Source organism: Botryllus schlosseri, chromosome 9 (assembly GCF_051294905.1).
Source record: "Botryllus schlosseri isolate E-star chromosome 9, Bs_hap1, whole genome shotgun sequence".
NCBI classification, from domain to species: domain Eukaryota; kingdom Metazoa; phylum Chordata; class Ascidiacea; order Stolidobranchia; family Styelidae; genus Botryllus; species Botryllus schlosseri.
In genome coordinates this window covers 7173461-7195045 of record NC_137244.1, presented here as the reverse complement: position 1 = coordinate 7195045, position 21585 = coordinate 7173461, and the positions used below count along the sequence as shown (strand labels likewise).

General features: G+C 40.8%; 1 protein-coding gene across 2 annotated transcripts in view; it reads right to left on the bottom strand.

Moving 5' to 3' along the window:
• The window catches only part of LOC145447328 (organic cation/carnitine transporter 2-like), a 29254-nt gene extending 8781 nt beyond the window's left edge, over positions 1 to 20473 (bottom strand). The window contains exons 1-9 of one of the 2 annotated variants that reach the window (XM_080325754.1): positions 20377 to 20473; positions 17174 to 17328; positions 16947 to 17118; positions 16755 to 16875; positions 15701 to 15819; positions 14925 to 15011; positions 14797 to 14867; positions 8238 to 8420; positions 5431 to 5569 (exon numbers count right to left, since the gene is read on the bottom strand). In XM_080325754.1, the coding sequence (XP_080181880.1) occupies positions 5431 to 5569; positions 8238 to 8420; positions 14797 to 14867; positions 14925 to 15011; positions 15701 to 15819; positions 16755 to 16875; positions 16947 to 17118; positions 17174 to 17328; positions 20377 to 20471 (1142 nt within the window). In that variant the 5' untranslated portion in view covers positions 20472 to 20473. Of the gene's footprint in view, positions 1 to 5430; positions 5570 to 8237; positions 8421 to 14796; positions 15012 to 15700; positions 15820 to 16754; positions 16876 to 16946; positions 17119 to 17173; positions 17329 to 20376 lie in introns of both variants that reach the window. The other variant, XM_080325753.1, reaches the window with a different exon arrangement.
• Positions 20474 to 21585: the final 1112 nt, after the last annotated feature.

Below are 21585 nucleotides of genomic sequence, written 5' to 3'. Positions count from 1 at the left end.
AAAAATAACCAGATAACTTGTTCGAGGTTTCGATAATTTGTTTCAAATCAATATGTGAATAATCTGCTATTGTGAGAAGTTGAAATGTAGTGATGAAGCCGCGAGTGGGAACAGCATGTGACTGCTCAAGTATGGAGATATAGCGAGATGGCGAATGTGAAGAATAAATTATTCTGAAATGTAACTGAGTGAAAGTTCGCGATCATGTTTGTCAATCCTACTTCAAATGGCGGTGTATGACAAAGTCACTTGAAATATTCCGATTCCGACTCATCACATCGCAACGTTATGTACAAAGTGGTTGCTAAGTTGGCAGCGATTACAACAACCAGTGATATTTCATTGATGGTGTTTATTGTGCGTAGTAGCGACGCCACAGTGATACTGAAATTCAATTAGACAAACGGTAAACCGGATCGCTAATAGAGTTGCACGGTTTCATTCCTTGTTTGAAATCAATACGCGAATAATCTCGAAATGTGACTGGGTGAAAGCTGGTAGTCATGTTTGTCAATCCTACTTCGATTCATACTATGACCAGTGGTGGCCCTACGAACGGGGGGAGGGGGGGGCTGGGGAGGAGGGGCTGGGCGAGACTTACCGGGGGGCCCTATAAGTATCCATCCGTAACTTCTGGGGGGCTCCGCCCCCAGACCCCCCTTCCGCATCGGTTATTATTATCTATCTTTCACCGCCGCAAAAGGTTTGCCCAGGTCCTGGATTCGGCCATGTCTGTTTTGCATGGGTGCAAGGATAGACTACATCAAAACTAAGTAATTCTACCGCATGCAGAGACGTGATGATTATCGGGATACGGGACTTTTCTAACAAATGCAGTGATTTGATGATGATTGACACATTTGTACGGAATCATATTCTTGCTTGGTACACGGATATCCATGTTTATTCGTCATTCTCCTTGAAAAAAGCGCAAAATCCAAATAGGGGGGGGGGGGCTACGACCAGGGGGGCGGGCGACCGCCTACCTCGCCCACCCCAAAAGCCACCACTGACTGTGACAAAGTCAAAATTTCAAAATTTTACTTGCTTTGTTGCAACAGTTTGCTCGAAATATCCAGATTTCTGTTTTAGTTAATCTCTGCTGTGAGCTTGACCCGCAATCACACATCATCAGCACATCATGTGCGAAACACGCTACACGTTTTAGGGCAGTGGTTCCCAATAGGGGGCCCGCGAAGTATTTCGAGGGGGTCTGCGAAACCTATAAATTTGCAAATTTATTGATAATCTAATAATTTGTCTTCTTTTTTAATTTGAAAAATTACGACGCAGTTTCGATTCATAACGGCTGAGGACATTAGGAGAATGGTCGTCTGAGATGAAATATCCTATACTGTGCCAACTATTTTTAATTGCGAAATTCCCAATCGCCTATTGTCTAATTCCCAATAGCCTACTCACAAATTTCAGTTTAGGGATGTTTTGCTGAGGTTTGTGGGAGTAATAAAAAGGTACGGTAGTAATGTCAATAAAGATGACTTCAAAATGTGTCCAAAAATCCCCAAAATACTTTATTATCTCACTGTCATTTAAACTTCTGCCTCTATCAGGTTAGACCGCAGAAAATAATATTTTCACAGGGTGAATTTTTTCAGGCTATTAATTTTATTGAGGTCGCCAAGGAACTTGTCCATAAATGAAACTTTTTAGTGCAACTTGTGAGAAAATTAAATGCAACTTTTCACTGCAACTTTTGTGAAAAATAACAACCAAATCCGTGCGATTAGTGTGTTATCTACTGAATAACTCGTTAATCGCGTAATATCGGTTAGAAGTATAGAAAGTAGGGATGGTGTGAACTTGAGCTTCACGTTCGCGTTCTGTGAGTGAACCTCGGAAATTGAAAGGTTCACATTAACAAACGAACCAAGAAATAACATCTTTGGTTGAAATTGATTGCATTTCAACAGCGGGCCACTATATGCCTGGCGCTGGCAGCATAAAAAATCAACACTAAACGAGCATGCTTCTTGACAATCTCAAAAATTTTAGTTGTTACAAAAGTTTGCCGAATATTTAGTGACTCTCTGTTGTGAGCTTGACCCGAAATCACACAGAGCGAATTACACGACATTCTAGGTAATCAGCGAATGATGCTTGTTCAACAGTAGATAACTAACCTACGTATAGATACGCAACACCGGTCGTCACGCTCTCTAGCCCGGAGGAAATTACTGCTCAGAAATCTGAACGCAGCGTAATTGCTAATTCCATATCTGGCGACCTGAGCGCTCAACTTAAATAGAGTTGATCTTATTTGAAAGCTACTGTCGCGTTGATTCTGAAAATGCACATTAAAAGTTCATTAAGGGAATGGAACCAGCTCGAAATAGCCTTCAAAGTCTGAAAATCGGCATTGTTGCTAACAATGGCAGCGACGCAGCACAATGACCATAACAATGGCCATGACATGGTTGCGATTGTTTACAAGAATGCAGATTTTCAGACTTTGAGGTGTATTTTGAGGGTGTTCCGCTGCTCTGATCAGATTTTAATGTATATTTTCGAAATCAGTGCGACAGTAGCTTTGAAATAAGATCAACTTTATTTAATTTGAGCGCTCAGGTCATCAGCTATGGGTTTAGCAATTATGCTGTGTTCAGATTGCTGAGCACTGAGCAGTAATTACCTCCGGGCAAGCAAGCGTGACGACGGGTGTTACGTATCTATCGGTAGGTTAGTTATCTATAATTCAACGAACCAATCAATGAAATTGATATCATTGTCTGATGTAAGAAATCTAACAGGCGTACGGGGTCAATATTTATTTCATATGTTTATTGTATCTTAAAAACCTAAATCGTGCGATTGGGGTGTTGGCTACTGCTGTATAACTTGTTGATGGGGTAATATCGGCAGCAAGTATAGAAACCCGTTTTACACCCTGCAAAATATCAACGTAGCAATACTCAGACGCCGCATACGTCCGGTATGCAACAGGTTTACATAAGGCGTAAGCTTGTATTCCCTTGCAAGTCCTCGTCGAAATTGCTGGCAAAGCGACGGAAGATATTGATTTTATGGTATTATTTGGCGTCAATATATACTTCAGCAATTGTACATTAATAAAGGCTATCACTGTACCGAAATGTAGGGTCGGAATTAGCAATATGACGTCACGTGACGTCATGAGGTTCACGTTCGCGTCCACACAGAACCTTTCAAATAGGTTCGTGTTCACACGAACTTGAACCTTTCACAGAGGTTCACACCGTCCCGAGACTACTCCCAGTGGAAGTGTCAAATGATGGTCTGACAAGGACTCAAATAAGTAATTCTAAAACATAGATTTAGTCCAGGGGTCAGGGGCTCAAACCATCCCTAATAGAAAGCCGTTTTACACTATGTAGCAAATATAGTCAGAGGCCGAATACATTTTCCGGTCTGACCTATACGTAGTTTTTGTTGTTTGTGGTATTCATGGTGTTTGTCGACTACTATGATCATTAACACTAAACCAATTTTCTTCATTTCAATTCCGTAGCTTCAGGTGTGAAGCAGAATATTTTTTTCAGTGTCCTCAATCTTTGAGTAGGGGAGATGAGGTACCGATGGATCAAAAATTGCTAAATGATCTCTGGCCCTCAAATCTTCAGCCGAGAATAGCAGATCTTATGCTGTCTCAATACTTCGATACAAGCTCTACCTATCGCGGACATTTACATAAATATTCGCCTTTTCAAAAAATATTTATAAACCTTTAAAATTTGTTGCTCGAACGTGTCATCGGTCCCCACACGGTGGGTCCAAAGGCACACAACCATGGGACCTATGAGACATACGCTCAAAAACTCAAATTTGTTAACTTGTTTTGTTGTGTACTATAAGCTAAGCTACAGCAAGCCAATAAAGAATGTTTCGTCGCGACATTCAAGAATAAAATAGATTATATGAACTCAAATTTTGGCATAAAATTATGTTTTGATTTACGCCTAAACTTGTAAAATTAATGCCATATACATATTACCCGCAAATCGACATTTTGACCTTCAAATACCTCGTAATAGCGATCAAATACCACAGGTAACTATGATTTACAGCCTATATATATCTAGGTGAGTTTCTGTTGTTAAGTGATTAGTTGGTCCATATATTTTGTTTGATTTGGCTATGGTCCCATAGGTCCCCCACCCCATAAATATTGTAATTGACTTGAAAATAGTCCACTCGAGGATGATATTGATTCAAAAAATATGTGCCATTATATACCCTGATACAAGCCATGTACTCCACATCAAAAATTATGGCGGATGTGTTATTCTGAAAGGTGATATAGAAAAATGCAAATGTCGATCCAAATCTACTTTACACCCACTAAAACGTCAATCATTCGTCACAGACCCCATAACTCACGCAGGTCGAATTTTTTTGCATGTGAGGATAGATTCTGTCACCATGTAACTGTAGACAAATTCACGGAGTGTAATCATTGAATTATCATGGAGAATTTTTTAAGTATTTTCGGTCCCAGTGATCCATCGGTACCACATCTCCCCTACACGCTGGTTTTATCTTTCCGCACAATACCAGTGCGTTGATTGCCTGGTAAGGAAGCTATGTACACCAGTCTTCGTATCAAGTCCTTTGTCTGACCAAGCAATACTATGGACGCTCTATTATTACTCTATCAACCATCTTGCAAGTTTAAGGTACACACGTCTCGGTGTTAGTTTACAGCGCACCGTCACAGAGTACTTTTCAATAGTAAAATTGAATTTATTTCTACAGCAAACACAGGAGATAAACATGATTAAAGCCGTGGTAGTTTTGAACCAATGCCCGAACTACCCAATCAAGTTACGTCGTAATTTAATTTACGTACGTGCAATATTAGTCGAAATCGCCTACGAGCCTATCCGCCAAGTTCGCAGTGCAAATAAACAAGATATCCTCAAGTATATAGTGAAAGTGGAAGGAAAGGGCCGATTTTGATCCAACTATAGATGTGCGGAAATCACGCACTGGCCATGAACCGGCCAGGAGACAACGCTTTTTCATGGCCTGCCACGAGATATTTGAGGCCTGCCACAGATGAATTTGTGGCCAGTTACTGGCCACGGAAAAGCTGCATACCCCTACTGATTGAATTTAAGCAAAGTGGCGATTCATTTTACCTCTTTTATTCGTTGTTTTGTCAACATTTATGGATGTTTTCGTTAATTGTGCCATGGGCCTTTAACTGCTCTATGTAGGTTGCTAAAACGGAATATGCATGGTATGTGTTTGTGGTTATGTGTTGTTTGACCAATTACAACCTATGATGAGAACTACTTCGAGGTTTGACCAAAGCTCCAGCGTAAACCGCCTGGCGATCTACCGGATCTGGCTTCAATTGCCGATAAATTGCGATCGACGGATAATAGCGAATACGAGATTTGGCATCGACCGCGCGGTCACAGCTGAAGTTACCGTCTGTTTTCTGTTGCTTCCTTGATTGTGTCCGGTATATTGATTCCTCGCGTTTCCGGAACGAGCATTATTCCGAATATTCCTGACACTATGGCTGCGACTCCCATTGTCATATTTGGAGCCCAATAATTGTATTTTCCTGGTGAAAAAGAAGTACAAATTAAAAGGGGAGATTCCGGCCATAAGGCAAATATTATGGGAAGTTAACAATCCAGGTTGTCATGTTTATAAATTTAACATATAGTTTTCTTTGATAATGGTTTTCAACCCCAGTGGTCCGCATTAACTTTCCTGCTGTTCCACCTATTACAATTCTATAACTCATTTACAAAATGAAAAAAAATGAATTGAAAATTGAATGGTGGCTGACGTTGACCAATGCCCATTCATTCGAGTAATAGAACTTCAACGAATTTGAATCTGATTAAGAACTTTGTCGGTTTCGTAATTTTCAGCGTAAAGAAGTAACATAACGTTCCTGATCTCCATTTAACTTTATCGTACATCACAACAGCGCAGCGAAAGTTTTGCTCAGCCTTATAACAGTAGGCTAACACCTCGGACTTTGACACTATAATGCAGTGGTTTCCATTCTAAATCTTTTAGACCGCGACCTTGTCTGGGCATTTTGGGCATCGCACGACCCAACCCTCAAACATCGAAATATTGCATTGTGATGTTTTTTGCAACGCTTTCACGTGTAAAAAAATGAAATAAGGAGGGTGCATACAACCAGTTGTACGCGATGCAGTTCCATAAAGCATCCAAACGGTCTACGTCAGCGTTAAGCGATATCAGGAATAACCGTTCTTTCACAATTGCGAATGGCTGATTTCTGTAAATTATGCGTATTCAAAAGGATTATCGGGTGCAGTAGTTACAGTACCGCTCTTTTTCGCATTTTACATACCCCGAGTATTGTCTGCACAAGCTGAAGCTTTCCAGGGAAACTAACCTCAGAAAAATCTTTTATAATATCAAACCAATTTGTGTAATATAGAGTCAGGCACATTTCCTTGATCGAGCCATATTGTCATAGGCACTTGTATGCGTGTCTCACTCATCAGTAAAGTATTTTTTATTTACCTAAATACGAAAGATTTGAACCTAAAATATCAAAATTTTGACAATTATTGACCTCAAAAACCCAATTTTGACCTCACTTTTGCAAATTAGGTGTTTCACACATAATGTTAAAATTGTTCGACTCAGCTTCATTTCTGGTTGGAACTGTCTGTCCTTACGAAGTAGATTGGCATGAAAACGATTTGACTCGATAACTGACAAATGTTTACATGAAAAAGCTTTATTTTAACGTAATCGAAATCGAATCGTAAAAATGTTATCGAAGTGTCATTCTCTTTTTCAATGGTGAATTTCAAACGGCGAAGTTGCTTAATTTGTCCGAAAGCGAATGACATTGACACTCGTTGTTGAAAGTGACAAAGGTGTCATCAGCGTAGCGATAGCACATCAATGGTGGATTTGTACTATCAAACTATAGAAATTAAACGTGGAACGGCAACGACCGATTTTGCAGCTTCGTTCCGCGCCGCTGAGGCTGGAGTGGAAAATTGTTTTGGGTAAGCGCCTGTAGGACTTCTGGCAATCCAAAAGCTATCTTCCCGAACGCAGAAATTACTGAATCTGGTCTTGATCGAAAGCTACTGTTGCACCGATTCCGAAAATATAAATTAAAATATTGATAAAGCACTAATCCAGCTAGAATCTGTCCTCCAAGTCTGAAATATCGGCATTGTTTTGAACAATTGGGCAACCGCAACACAATGACCGTAACAATGACCCGTTGCGACTCTCCGATTGTTCGAACAATGCCGACTTGGAGGACGGATTCTAGGTGGATCAGTGCCTGATCATAATTTTAATTTATATTTTCGGAATCGGTACAACAGTAGCTTTCGATCAAGACCAGATTTAATTATTTCTGCGCTCGGGAAGATAGCTTTTGGATTGCCAAAAATCCTATAGACGGTTACGCAAAACAATTCTCCACTCCAGCCTCGGCGAAGCGGAGCGAAGTTGCAAAATCGGTCGTTGCCATTCGATGTTTAATTTCTATAATCAAACAGTCTCTTACGGTATTTCTCAAACTTTGTAGCACTTGTACCCATTGAGCTGTTATGCAATGTTCCTTGTACCCCCTATTTCTACTAGAATTCTTTTTCTGTTGACTACAAAAAGGTCATCTTTTCAACTCCATTCTCGATTTATCCGCTTTTTACCTATACTGATGTAGTGATGACTAAAAAGGTCATTTTCCAGTTATAATCCCAAATGACTCGCCCGAACATAAGGTACCCCTAGCAGAGTGGAGATCCCATCGCATCACCATCTGTTTGCTTGTTCATAGTGTTACGTTATGTGTTATGTTGTCGAGCTCCACCATAGATCAATACCTGTATATTTTATCACAGTACGTCACTGCTGTACGATAACTGTATGTTGTTATCAGCCGTTCGTGACTCTCTGTACTTGTGATTATTACGTCACGACGACATAAGTCTTTCCATAGTTATAATTTGGACTACCGCATTTACTGGCGCACGCTCCTAATTAGAGTCAATCTAAATAAAGCTTGGGATAGAAGAGATTAGGCAATGTATGTGACCAAAATTGTATACCAATGTCTAGTGATCACGGATCCATTTTGGTGCAGTGAACACAGGTTGCGTCACAAGCAAGAGATATTGTGTCTCGGATCTACAGAAAGCCTACGTAAATCATTGATTGCTACACGAACAACAGTCTTTCGTAAAACTATGCAATTAAAGCATTCTTGTACTTACGTAGAAACATAAAATACGGCACGCCGAGTGATCCTACGCGAGATGCTGAGGCGCACAAGCTCAGTGAGGCGCTTCGTTGCAGAGTCGGGACGACTTCCGACGAAATTAAATACCAGGCGCAAAATACGGCGTAGCTAGATGCCTTCCCCACCATAGCCAATATGGTTGATATTCCTGATAAATCTGGGACATAAAAGGATCGTGCGGATTACAATTATTGCAAACATGAATTATAGTTGATGTTCAATGCAGGGTAGTAATCTGTGTTTTGACTCGACTTGGACTGGAGTCATTGCGCATGGCTCGAACCAAGTAATATGATTCGAGACTCACACGGCCTAGACCGACAGTTCATTGTAATTTCGAAGAATATTAAAGTAACCACAGTATTGGGATTTCGTCTATTGGTACTGGTACTTGCAAATGCGACCAGAAACTGGTGAAATTGAGCAAAATTAGTATGTTATAAATGCGAACCATTCGATATCACCAAATAGAGTTATAAAAGGTGGGTTTATCAAGACTTTAATTGAAAACTGAGCAGTCAAGACAATAAATTGGACTCGGACTCGAGTCATAATACCATGACTCGGACTCGACCCTCTGATCGCTGACTTGGACAAAGACTTGATTCGGTGATGAATTGAAAATGACTCGACTTGAATCGAGTCAAAACTATAAAAGTGAGATTGACTAGTGATTCGAAGCCTTGTGACTTGATTACAACCCTGGTTCAATGCAAGGCTATTATGACTTGAATATATTCTATATATTCTTTCATATATATTGAGGAAGAGCGGTGATGTAGGATAGCGGGTGCAGAACGTGCATCCGCACCTCCCTCACAAAAAGAAATGATTTTGAATTCGTCTCCAATTGATTTTTTTGATCCACGTGAATGAAAAATGATATTCTTCACTTTTACTAACCATTTGAAAATTACAATACGTGTCCAGAAACCACTACATACGGTATACAGGAAGTACATTTTTACAGTATCCGCAATATGAAGATATAAATTTCGGCTATTCGGAAAAAACAATCACCTGATAGTTACAGCAAAATGGAACAAAGTGATTGCTAAAATATCTGCATAGCTATCCAAACCGTTTGCCAGCAACACATTTAACGTTTTATGGTTTGCATCATATTAGCAATGGCTTTGAAGACGCATTCAGAGAAAAAGCAGAGTTACATTGAAATTATCGCGAATTCTTTGAGTTCTTATGTATTCTGTTCCAAACAGTGCGGGAGAATGTACCAAACTTCTCATTTCTCGTGATAATAAGGAAAACCTCCCTCATTTCTTCAAAGCTGCACCGATATATATTCGCAACTACTCCTGCAATAGCTTGCGGTGCCGACAGATGTGTTGTGAAAAGTATTACGATTGAAGACTTCTATGAGGTGGACTACGGGCCAGACACATGGCGGTATAATACTTGGAGAGAGAAAGCACCAATAATGTTAGACCAGTGTTTCCCAAACGTTTTCAGCTCCTGATACACTAAAAAAATTATATAACGCTCGCGGCACACTTACAAGAATGTTGCTTAAAATATATATTCACATCTTCACGCGATGGCTATGTTTTTTTATACACACATATCGGCCCTACTCGACTGAAACGATGTTAAATGGTTGATAAACATACCCGCATTTCCTCATTTCCCAAGCAGCGTCTCGCGGTTACGGCGTTTTATTTCCGTCGAAAAGATAAAAAGATGTTCACAGACGCATTAAGTCACAAATCACAATGGAATTTTGATTGCACTTATGAAATCGCGAAAACGGCGTATCAAAATATGGGCCTTTGGTAAATCAATGAGATGTTTTTCTTCTGCAAAACAAATGCTTGATTTATGGCTGCCGAATGGATTGACTATACCCACCAATATTTGCATACAGCAAATCCTGAGAAGTACTGTTGAAGTGTAAGTTGAATTCTAGATAAGGATTTGAGGCACGATTACTAGTTTGTGAGATGATTTGAAACGAATCAAAGCAGAGTTGGATCAATTGTAATTTGTAATTGAGCTGAATATATCTAATTACATGTTATCTAATTACGTGTAATTGTATATGTAATTGTAATTGAAGCATTTCCATTTTGTGTAATTGTAATTGTAATTGTAATTTGATAGAAATTTTGTCTAACTACAATTTCAATTACATTGTTATTGAAACCTGACAATCACAACATAAAATAATTAGCCTATTTACATCGGTGTTCTATATGCGTGCCCCGTTAACTAGATAATTCAGTCATGCTAAACTGTTTGCCATGCTTCATTAGCAACAGAAAACTTAGTGAATTACAATGTAGGCCAGTGGTATCCAACGTGGGTGATTTTGAGAAATCAGGGGGCGAAAATGCCAAAGGAGGTGGCTGGGGGGGGGGGGTAAAATGGTAAAACGTCCAGTGGGGTATAGTTAACACGGTACACGACCAAAAAATGCTCAATTCAATGGAAAGTGGACGCGGAAACCGGTGTTTAGAGCACCTGCCATAGTGATTCTTGTGTGCCACTACAGATTCTCAGGCGTACCGCGAATATTTTTGTAATTTGTTCAAATCAAGGCACGCAGGCAAGCACATGCGGAAAAGGCACTTTAACAGCTTCATATCTGAAAAATAAGCACATGTGGACATTACAATGGAACCAATCATGACATTGCTGATGAGGAGGTCAGGTTACTTTTCACGTTATATAATAGGGCTGATATTTGTTGAAGATTCGTTTCACGTTCCTTGTGAAGCATCTCTTCAACATAAAATTACTCCGAAAAACCTGAGCACACTGTCAGGACTTCAGCTTGCATTGCAATATATCGTCTAACGATTTGTTGTCCCATTCACATAAAAGAAACATCCCGTTTTTTTAAGGAAGTGTCTACTCGTCCGGACCCGGACGAATAAAGTTCCTCAGGCTATTCGTCCGGCGTAAGCATGCCGCAACTGCAGAATGGGTGCCAGGATTTCCGGAACTGTGGGCCGTAACTGCGGCATGGATTCCGAGAGTAGGTTCGCCTCTTATGAAGACTTAAAAAGTGCTTTGGAGAAATACCAGAAAGAAAATTACGTCCAGCTCTACAAGAGAGATTCACGTACGCTCGAGGCTCGATGCAGTAAGAAAGCGGACCACTCGGCGAAATTTCAATGATGCGCTCAAGTATGGCCAGATATCTTTTCACTGCATCCACGGCGGCCGCAGATTTCAGAGCTTATCTAAGGGTCTACGACCTAACCAACGGTAAGTAAGCGTTACGTATGATACGGAATTTCCACCGGGTCCACAACCACATGAACATGAAGAAGCAATGTTCCCCATGAGCATTTTGTAGTCTTGGTATCGTGAAATTAGGGTTAAATTAGCCTCAGCCTAAACCCCAACCCATTCCTATGACACCCCACCACCTCATCTTACGACACCCTAATCCTAACCCACACGTGCTGACACCCCAATCCCTAACCCCACACATGCAACCGCAACCCCTATCCTAACCCCGCATACGCAACTGCAACCACACCCCCACCCTAATCCTAACCCCATCTACGACACCCTTCTAACCCCACACATGCAACCGCAACCCTGCCACCCCTATCCTAACCCTGCATACGCAACCCAACACATGCAACTGTAACCCCACCACCTCATTTTACGCATACGCAACCCCGCACACGCAACTGAAACCACACCCCCACCACCTCACCCCACGCATGCAACTGCAACCCCACCACCTCATCTTACGACACCCTAATCCTAACCCCACACATGCAACCTCATCTTACGACACCCTTCTAACCCCACACATGCAACCGCAACCCTGCCACCCCTATCTTAACCCCGCATACGCAACCCAACACATGCAAACCCCACACATGCAACTGTAACCCCACCACCTCATTTTACGCATACGCAACCCCGCACACGCAACTGCAACCACACCCCCACCACCTCACCCCACACATGCAACTGCAACCCCACCACCTCATCTTACGACACCCTAATCCTAACCCCACACATGCAACCTCATCTTACGACACCCTTCTAACCCCACACATGCAACCGCAACCCTGCCACCCCTATCCTAACCCCGCATACGCAACCCAACACATGCAAACCCCACACATGCAACTGTAACCCCACCACCTCATTTTACGCATACGCAACCCCACACGTGCAACCCTGCCACCCCTATCCTAACCCCGCATACGCAACCCCCACACATGCAACTGTAACCCCATTTTACGCATACGCAACCCCACACATGCAACCTCATCTTACGACACCCTAATCCTAACCCACGCGTGCTGACCCCCCAATCCTAACCCCACACATGCAACTGAAACCCTACCACCTCATCTTACGCATACGCAACCCGACACATGCAACTGCAACCCCACCACCTCATCTTACGCATACGCAACCCGACACATGCAACTGCAACCCAACCACCTCATCTTACGCATACGCAACCCGACACATGCAACTGGTACTTTCACCACAGCTATTTGCAATTATTAGTATGGCGTAAACTTTCCCTCGGAGCTATAATTATGAGCATACAAATCAGTAACAGTAACCATTGAAATCAGTAACCAGAAGGGCGAATAAATAATGTACAAAACCGAAGCCTGTCAAAAACGCATACAGTCTCCATAGTAACGGGCCTACGTCACACGGTGCCGGACGAATAGCCTGAGAAAATTATTCGTCCGGGTCCGGACGAGTAGCCACTGCCTTTTTTTAAATCTCTGACCAGTACTGAGGCTTGCTGCAACAATTGCAGAAAAGAAATTCAAGTTTTCAACCAAGGCTTCAGCAAACTTGATCACGCATTTGTAGAGATGTTATCCCAATCTTAACTCCAATCTTTGCCAAATTTACTGAGGCCGGAAACTTTCCGCACCCTAATGTTTATAAAATACAATCGAACAGTTTTTGAGCAAGTGACAATGAAATGCGAACCAAAATTATGTATTTCGAATTTATCAGGCGCTTCTTTCGTCTTGCAGTTATTTTAATTTTACACAACTTATCGGTATCATCCTTATCGCTGACGCCTTACCAATTACATTTCATTTGCCTTACTTAGCTCTGAGTATCCGTTTGATTACATTCCATTGACTGTCTTGTAGCCTATTCGCTGATAGTCGTTGCCAGTCGCTCAAACTTTTGTTTGACAATAGTCGCTTAAATTTTTTTTCTGTGTTTGTAGTTTTTCGTACTCCTCATTAGGAATATTCGAATGCGTTAGAGTTTTTTTGCTAATTAAAGGGTATTTCACGTATCATGAATGAAACATATGAATAGCTTGAGATTGCTGCTAATTACGTCACTACCGTTGCCAAAAAGCATCTCTTCTTTTAACAGTAATTGTAATTGTAATAATTACATGTTCAACAGTAATTGTAATTGTAATTTGATATTTTTAACATTGAGTAATTGTAATGTAATTGAAACGTGCAATGGAGTAATTGTAATTGTAATTGTAATTGTTATTGAACTGGATTGATGTAATTGATTCAATTCTGAATCAGACACTTTTATCAAGACATAACCGCCCAGGTATAATTTTTACAATACCCTATTCATCGGCAACGACATAAATGGTTTCATTGGCCTGGTCACATGTGCTTATTCATTAGCCTTCTGAAGAAGTCAGACCCCTTTTTAGTCGCATCTGCTTGTCTGCATGCCTAATATTCAATATTATAGAGTATTTTTATAAAATCTGTGGCGACAAACTAGTGCGCCGTGGCACATAGTTTGAGAATCACTGCGGTAGACTAATAATTTGATGTTTTAGGAATACCAAACGTAGCCCTATGTTTCTGAGCCTATTAGATTGTTGCATTGACTTGGCTTATATTTGTTGACACTGTTTCACATTTCTCAAGTCCTAAAGGTGTATAATATGCTTTCAAGCTGAATCTAGCTGAATCTTCACGTAGTGCGGATGCATTTCTGCTTTACCGTGAATTCGGCCAAAACTGTTTTCGCAATACCAAATGTCCTTCCACCCCTACAGCTTACAAGACCACCGTGTTTAATACTGTAACCAATAAGTGAGACGAATTGAACAGGCTAGAGGGTGAGGCATACGATAAGTCGTCACAATAAATATTTGAATGCTAAGTGCGTTTGTTGATGTTGAAGGCGTGGTTCTTCGAATCGTTCATTAGCATTCATTTCAAGGATTTGGGTTCAGAGATTTATGATGGGAGTAGGCCTGAGAATTGCGCACAATAAACCAAAGTAGGGCATTGAAAATTGAATGAGAAATATCACAATGACAGCAATAACACGGAATCAGTATGCAGCTACTACAACTGGTGGCCAATGTCTCTTCTATTGCAACAAGCCCGGAATAACGAAACATGCTGACATGAAAATGCATATTTTTTCGTTGTAGAAGGTATGTGTCCCGAGACCATTTGAAACCCAGATATAGGTCGCAATTTAGAATGTGTGGTGTGGACGCACTCACATAAAGGCTTTCGCTACTTGATAAATTGATTATAGCGTTCAATTTTCTGATAAATCTAGCTTACGCTGTGGTACCATCGGCAAAGCTATGCTCGAGATTCCACCCAGCACCATTAGCAGCGCGGCCGTTCGAGGTCTACCAAGGAATTTCATGAGAATGAAACCGAGTATACACGATGGCAACTCAACCAACCCTCCGAGAAATATGTTGATGTAGCGATCTTTACTGAACTCCGTTGAATAAAGCGCTATGGAGAAGTACAGCGATGAACTAACAGTCCTGAAAAGAAAGGAATCATAATGGCTCATTGCTAATCAATTCGGCGGCAATGACAAATTATCACACAGTAAACATCTGGAGTATCGCGTTCGCGCATATTTTGCGGGGACTTCCGAGTCACGTTTGCAGGCCCACATGAATTCCACACTATTTTGTCAGTACTCTCAGTACTAGACACGCGACCTTCGAAATACCAACTCTGTCGAATTCAGAATTCGCGACACACGACACTCTGTATTGCATAGTTGTATAGTTGCCAAAAAGTTCACCATGTTCCGTTACGGGCGCACAAAGGACTTTCAACGGAGATTTCGAATTCCAACTACAGTTACTTATTGTGACACCGCAACAGAGTTTTGTCAAAAATGAAAATGAATTCATAGCAAAAGTCTTTCACGAGATACTGGGCTACATGATTTTTATTATTTTAGCCTTGATCGACTATGAACATTACATCATGAATTGCAATATTTTGATGATTAAAGTAAGGGCCGTAACAGTACCTTGCAATTACATAGAGTGTCAGCCGAGAATATTCGGGTTCAGTTCAATAGGAATATACTATTCAATTGTAAATTACATAGAAATAAGCATTTTATTTCAATCATTTCAGCGCCAATGTTACCTTGCCATATATTTATTTATTCAATTAAATGAAAGATCAAAAAGTAATTGAGATTCGCACTAACCATCCAAGCACAGATGTAAGAAATGCTGCCCTTATCCTGGTTCGGAATAGTACCCGCATGCTTTCCATCATACCAGTAGAGGTTATGTTATTCTTGGGGATGACATAACCGCCTCTCTCCTATAACGGAAAAGTTCATATATTACAGGTCCAGTGATTTCAGCATGTGAGTCAGTAATAGTTCCCAATGGGGGCAATTTTGAGAAAGAAGCGGACGAAAATACCAAAGGTTCGACTGGAGGGAGGGCGTCTGGGGGAGAAAATGTTAGAACACCCAGTGAGATATGTTTAATAACATATGGCCAAAATGCATGTGTAGACGGCTTATTCTGATTATTGATGCGTAAGTTTACTAAAGGAATGTAGACGCGGAAACCGGTTTTCCAAGTACCTACTCGGAAAAAATACCTTTTCTTGGTAAATTCACTGGCGATCAGTGTTGGGTAGGTTTACCATACGTCCTCATTTAGGAGGATTTGTTCTCCTTTTTCCAGTTTTTGACAATGTCCTCCGATGACTCCTTCATGTCCTCCTTTTTGGCAATTCGTTCTCCATGACAGCTTTTAGAGGTAAGATAGGGGATGGATTCGAGCTAAATGGGCATAAATGACGCTGAATAGTGAATTCGTGGTTCGAACGAGAATGACGACCTTTTTTTAGTCAACCGTAGTAAAGTGTGAAAGAAAAACTGAATTTTTGGAGTTGAGCCGAAAAGGTTGCCTTGTTTTTGATCAACCGCCCTCAAAGTGGGAAACATTTACCATTTCTTCAAGATTTTCCTCCGGTATTCCAAGTTTGAAAGCTTTGAAAAAGTGTCCTCCTTTCCCGATTCCAAAAATATGGTAACCCTAGTGTTAGGTGAATAAATTTTCCATTTTATGTCCTCTTTTGCCGATCCATAAATACGAAAACGAAAATTTGTGTTGAGCTTGATAAGGGCCATGAGTCGAAAAAGGTTGGTAACCACTGAGTCAATGTTTAGAAGTAATGGGCTGTAGTTTTCCACTATCGAGATGAAATAGCCTTGCTGGTAATAAAATACGTATCACCTTTACCTCGAGCTTGTGGTTCAAGGTAGCAGTTCTCTTGTTGACTCGTGCGATTACTCGAAGATATTTTACGGATTCATCGCTCCGACCTTTTTGCGCCAGCCACCGACAAGACTCAGGAAAATACCTTGATTGATTTGAACATTTTGTAATACTACGACTATGCGTGTATTGCACTTTGTGCGCACTACTCCTTACCAGCAGCACGGTAGGTAAATCAGAGCTCCGATGAATGCAAGCACGCCCACGTACACGCGCCATGATCGAAAAAGGTAACCGATTAGTGATAGCGAACAATATCCCAGGGAAAAACCGAACGCTGATGCGATTGTAATGAAATTGCGCCATTTGCGGTCAGTTATTTCCGTCACTGTAATATGGGTATAATCGCACTCTTCTCTAATCCTGGAATATGCCAGAATTACCAAGAACGAAGAAAACAACGTAGTTTGTAATTCCAAACAATCCGCTCAGGAGAATGGAGAAGCAATAGACTGGGTAGTTCCACGCAACAACAGAAAGCACTTGCGACAGAATTTGCACGCAACACGCTCCAATAAAGACCGGTTTGCGACCGTACCTACGAAATATCAGACTGGTTACAGCAGGGGTGGGCAACCTACGGCCCGCGGGCGGCATGCGGCCCTCAAGAATACCTTTTGCCCACTGAAGTCTCGAGAAGAGTTATAAAAATATTGAAAGTACTACTCGTAGTAGTAAAATTAGAATTAATGCAACGACTTAATAAAACGTTTCTTGGTATATTTCGTCATAATATTATAATGGTGGTAAGGTGCAAAACTAATCAACAGAATTGAAATAAATGTTGACGCAAGAGTAAATTATGTTGCTGTCGTTTTCACAAAAGAACGCAAAGAAGGCAAGTTTACCACAAGTAAGCCATTCGCTGAATGGCATTTAAAGGTAGCGTGTTTATGACATTGTCAGCACGACGATGTGTTTGAAGCTAAACCAAAAACCGCAATCGCTGTTCACAGATTCATATTTCCATTCTGTTCTAAGACTTGGCAAAACGCATACTTCCATCCCTAATTCGGACGAATTAGTTATTGAGGATGAAGAGAGAGAGAGAAATATTTATTGATTCGTCCAACCGAAACGAAAATAACATTGGCGCATGAAATTATAACAAGATACTTAACGGTGTAGGACAGGGTGTAATCGATATGACTCTGGGTAGGGTCAACTAGTCTGATCACACCCTGCATTAACAGTGACAGATATTCTTTATAAATTTGGTTGCAGTTGGTTGGGATTATATAATTCATCATAGCATAACATAAATAATAACAATAACAATAACATGGAAAAAAGGGTAAGACAAGTGGTGTTAGTAATAGGAGATAAGGTGTCTGAATAATTCTTCTTTGAATAGGTGATAAGAAAGGTCTCTGATAGATGTAGGTATAGTGTTCCAGATATCAGGACCAACATATTCGATTGATTTCTTTGTGAGGTTACTGGTGGGAGGGCGTACATGGATGTTGCCCTTGGAAGAATATCTGGTGTTGTGGGAGTGTACACTTCGAGCAAGCACGAATAAATGGTTGAAGACGGGAGGCAAGTCATTCGAAAAATATCGATGCATTAATTTTGCAACTTCAAATACAAATATGTCATCAAATTTCAAGATTCTGTGTTTGCGGTAGAACTGGGACAGTCTGGTTCGAAGGGGCAGGCCGGCCATCAAACGCATGGCTCGGTTTTGCAGGGTTCGAATTTTAGAGCAATGAGAGGTGCATGCAGTACCCCATACAATAATGCCATACTGCAGATACGAGTAGAAATGGCCGCCTTATAGAATCTCGTTCATGTCTCTGACGCATGTGCGTTTTCATCAGAGCAATAGTTGTTCATTTTTAGTATATATAATGTATCTTCATGTCTCTCGTTACAATATAATTAAAGAAAGATGGCCTTTCGGCTTCCAATGCGGATTTTGCTTTATTGCGGCCCACGAATGGATTCCGATGTTGCATAAGGCCCTCGAGCTAAAAAGTTCGTCCATCTCTGGGTAATGTGACAACGGCGTATAGTAGGAAAATTGAACTGGGGAATGACACACTTAGGTAACGTAAGATTGTAATATCGCAGGTAGGCCACAAGAGCATCTCGAGGTCGGCCACAGAACTATTTTGAAAATTGTAGAATTAGTGAAAGTTAAGTTATATTTCTTATGTTATTCGCTTAAAATATATTCATATCATCGAACTATACGTATACTGTACATGTGACGGGTGAATAACGGCTAGTCACGTGTGGGAGGTTTGCCTGCACATGTTTCGCTGATGTGTTCAAAGAAACGTACTGTGTCCGGAGGATTATTTTCATTTCGATTTAGAGTGAGGTAAATATTGTTAACCGTTTCAATAAATGTTATGAATAGTCTAATGACTATCTGCTTGGACCAAAGAGCGACGTGTTAGCACCATGACCGCTGAGACAGGCCTACAACCGACTTCAATCAGCTTAAGTAACTGTTACATTAAGTAATAACAAGTATTAACAACTGAAAAAAAGCATGATGACACTACCAACACAAGGGCAATGAATCTGCAAGAAGAACCCATGATGGCACATGATATCGATACAAGTATAATGAAGCTGCAAATGATGGTCAAGAACCCAAAGCTGCTATATTTAGAAGTGGAAAATCTCATGCTTAACAAAGTCTTTAAGGAGTATTCATGTACAAAAAACATTTGTGTCGATCTTCACTGTGACCATGGAGATCAGACAGTAAGGATCATACTTGAGTATGAAAATGTAGTCAAGGCTTTTCAATAAGTCAAATTACATATCAACGATTGGATGTATGAAGATGAAGATACGAAGAATGATGCTCAGGAATGGTGTACACAATTTACACAATTATGGCATGATGATTAATGTCCCTCAAATTTCAACGACTACTTCAGATCGGAGACAAAAGTGCACAAGTACAGCACACGCGCGTCACCGGAGAACAACTACCATATGATCAGGACTGAATACAAGAAAACGCATTGCTCTATCAAGTATGCCGGACCCCAATTGTGGAACAGCATCTCGCCGGCTATCCCACAGTCTTCGAGCATGTCCACCTTCAAGTCGAAATACAAGCAATTTCTTCTAAATGAATTCTAGCCAGTCCACAGGATTACCGGACCACGACCTAGCATCGACCTCGCCCTCCGCCACATGCCACCTCATTTTGTCGCTTGCGTCTTATTTTCTCTGCATTACTTTTCATTGAGTGTGCATGCCTCTTCTTTACTTCGCCTAGGCTAAGGTGGGTATCTGATATTAAAGGCTACTTCAAGTTGTTTCGACACCTTCCTATCTTTTCATTGTATCGCAGTCTTGTGATGTTTTGAAATGATGAAAATATTAATAAACCTGATTGATTGATTGAACTTAAAAAAGACCATTCCGTTTTGTCCTGTTTCAAACATGTTTTAAGCATATAGTGTTTCAAACAACCATTTGTTCCAAATGCAACCCTACCCATAACCAATAAAAGGTTGAGAACCCCTGAGTGATACCTAATAATAAGCAAAATGAATTGTATATACTGATTTCATTTGCCCCAATTGTCCACCTAAACGTTCGAAAAACATGAGCTCACCAATCAGCCACGATCGTTAGAACTGAGCCGATTGCTACCCCAGCGTGATACATGGATGTTGCAACGGGATTCTTCCAGTCGTCTTCACACACCATTGAGAACTGCAAAAATCATAACAGCAATATCTATCGTTACGAAACATCATAAGCGAGTTGAAATTGGTATCAGGCCAGCAGGGATCTCCAACCGAAAATGAACAAAGGATGTTTTTGACTTTAGGACCTATTTAAATGTACTACTCCAAACTACACCGTCTGCGTTCGCAAATTGAAAATTACCCAGAATGGGAATTGATAGTTTGCTTCATAAAAAAGGAGATAATATTTAATAAACGTAAGCACAACAAATACATACTGATAGGTACGAATCCGTAACCGTGTTTTTTAACGGGACTTAATATTCGGACCTATCCATATGCATGCCATGTAGGCTAATTTCTATAATAGACGTTTTGGATTAATGTGGGCATGAGCAAGATTGCGGGGCTGATCGGGAATCTCAAGCGTTAGCGCCAATCTATATATCAGTTTGGATATATGGGCGCAAGGACATTTCAAACGCGTTACAGTAATTTAGGGAGGTACATCTACCAGTCGATCACCGCGGTTCCCTGGCCCGCTCATTTCGTGTAAGCTTCCTAGTCCGCAATCAGAAACAATTACAGCCAAACAAGTAATATTGGGAATGATCCTACCAACAGTGATAGCTAAGGTTGTCAGATCGTCTGGTCTTGCTGATGAAAAGGGGAAATTCAAGGCATACCGCTGTCATAAATGTCCAAATCTGCCCAATTTGACAAGTGATAAAGATAAACTTTAGAGAATTTCCGACTATACTCGACGCGATATTAACGCACTTGTTTTGACAGACGTCAACTGCTAATTGCTGGCCTCTGATGTACAGCGTCTTAGAAATTTGCTTGCAATACCAATCAATACAGCCATCGAGGCAAGGAATCACCGCAGACCAACAGCGATTCACCTGACTGATGTGACTGAAGCAGAATTACCTGTTTTTTTTCGCCAGTGTGATTACGTTACACTGATGTAAACAACAAATTCAAACTAGCTTACAGTCTGGCTCTCTATGGGAATTCATACACCGCATACTAAATTAAAGTTATGGAGAAATACGATGTCTTATCTGATATATAAACGACACGTTGGATTACGCATCACATCTATTTTTATCGAGTCATAATAATTTCCT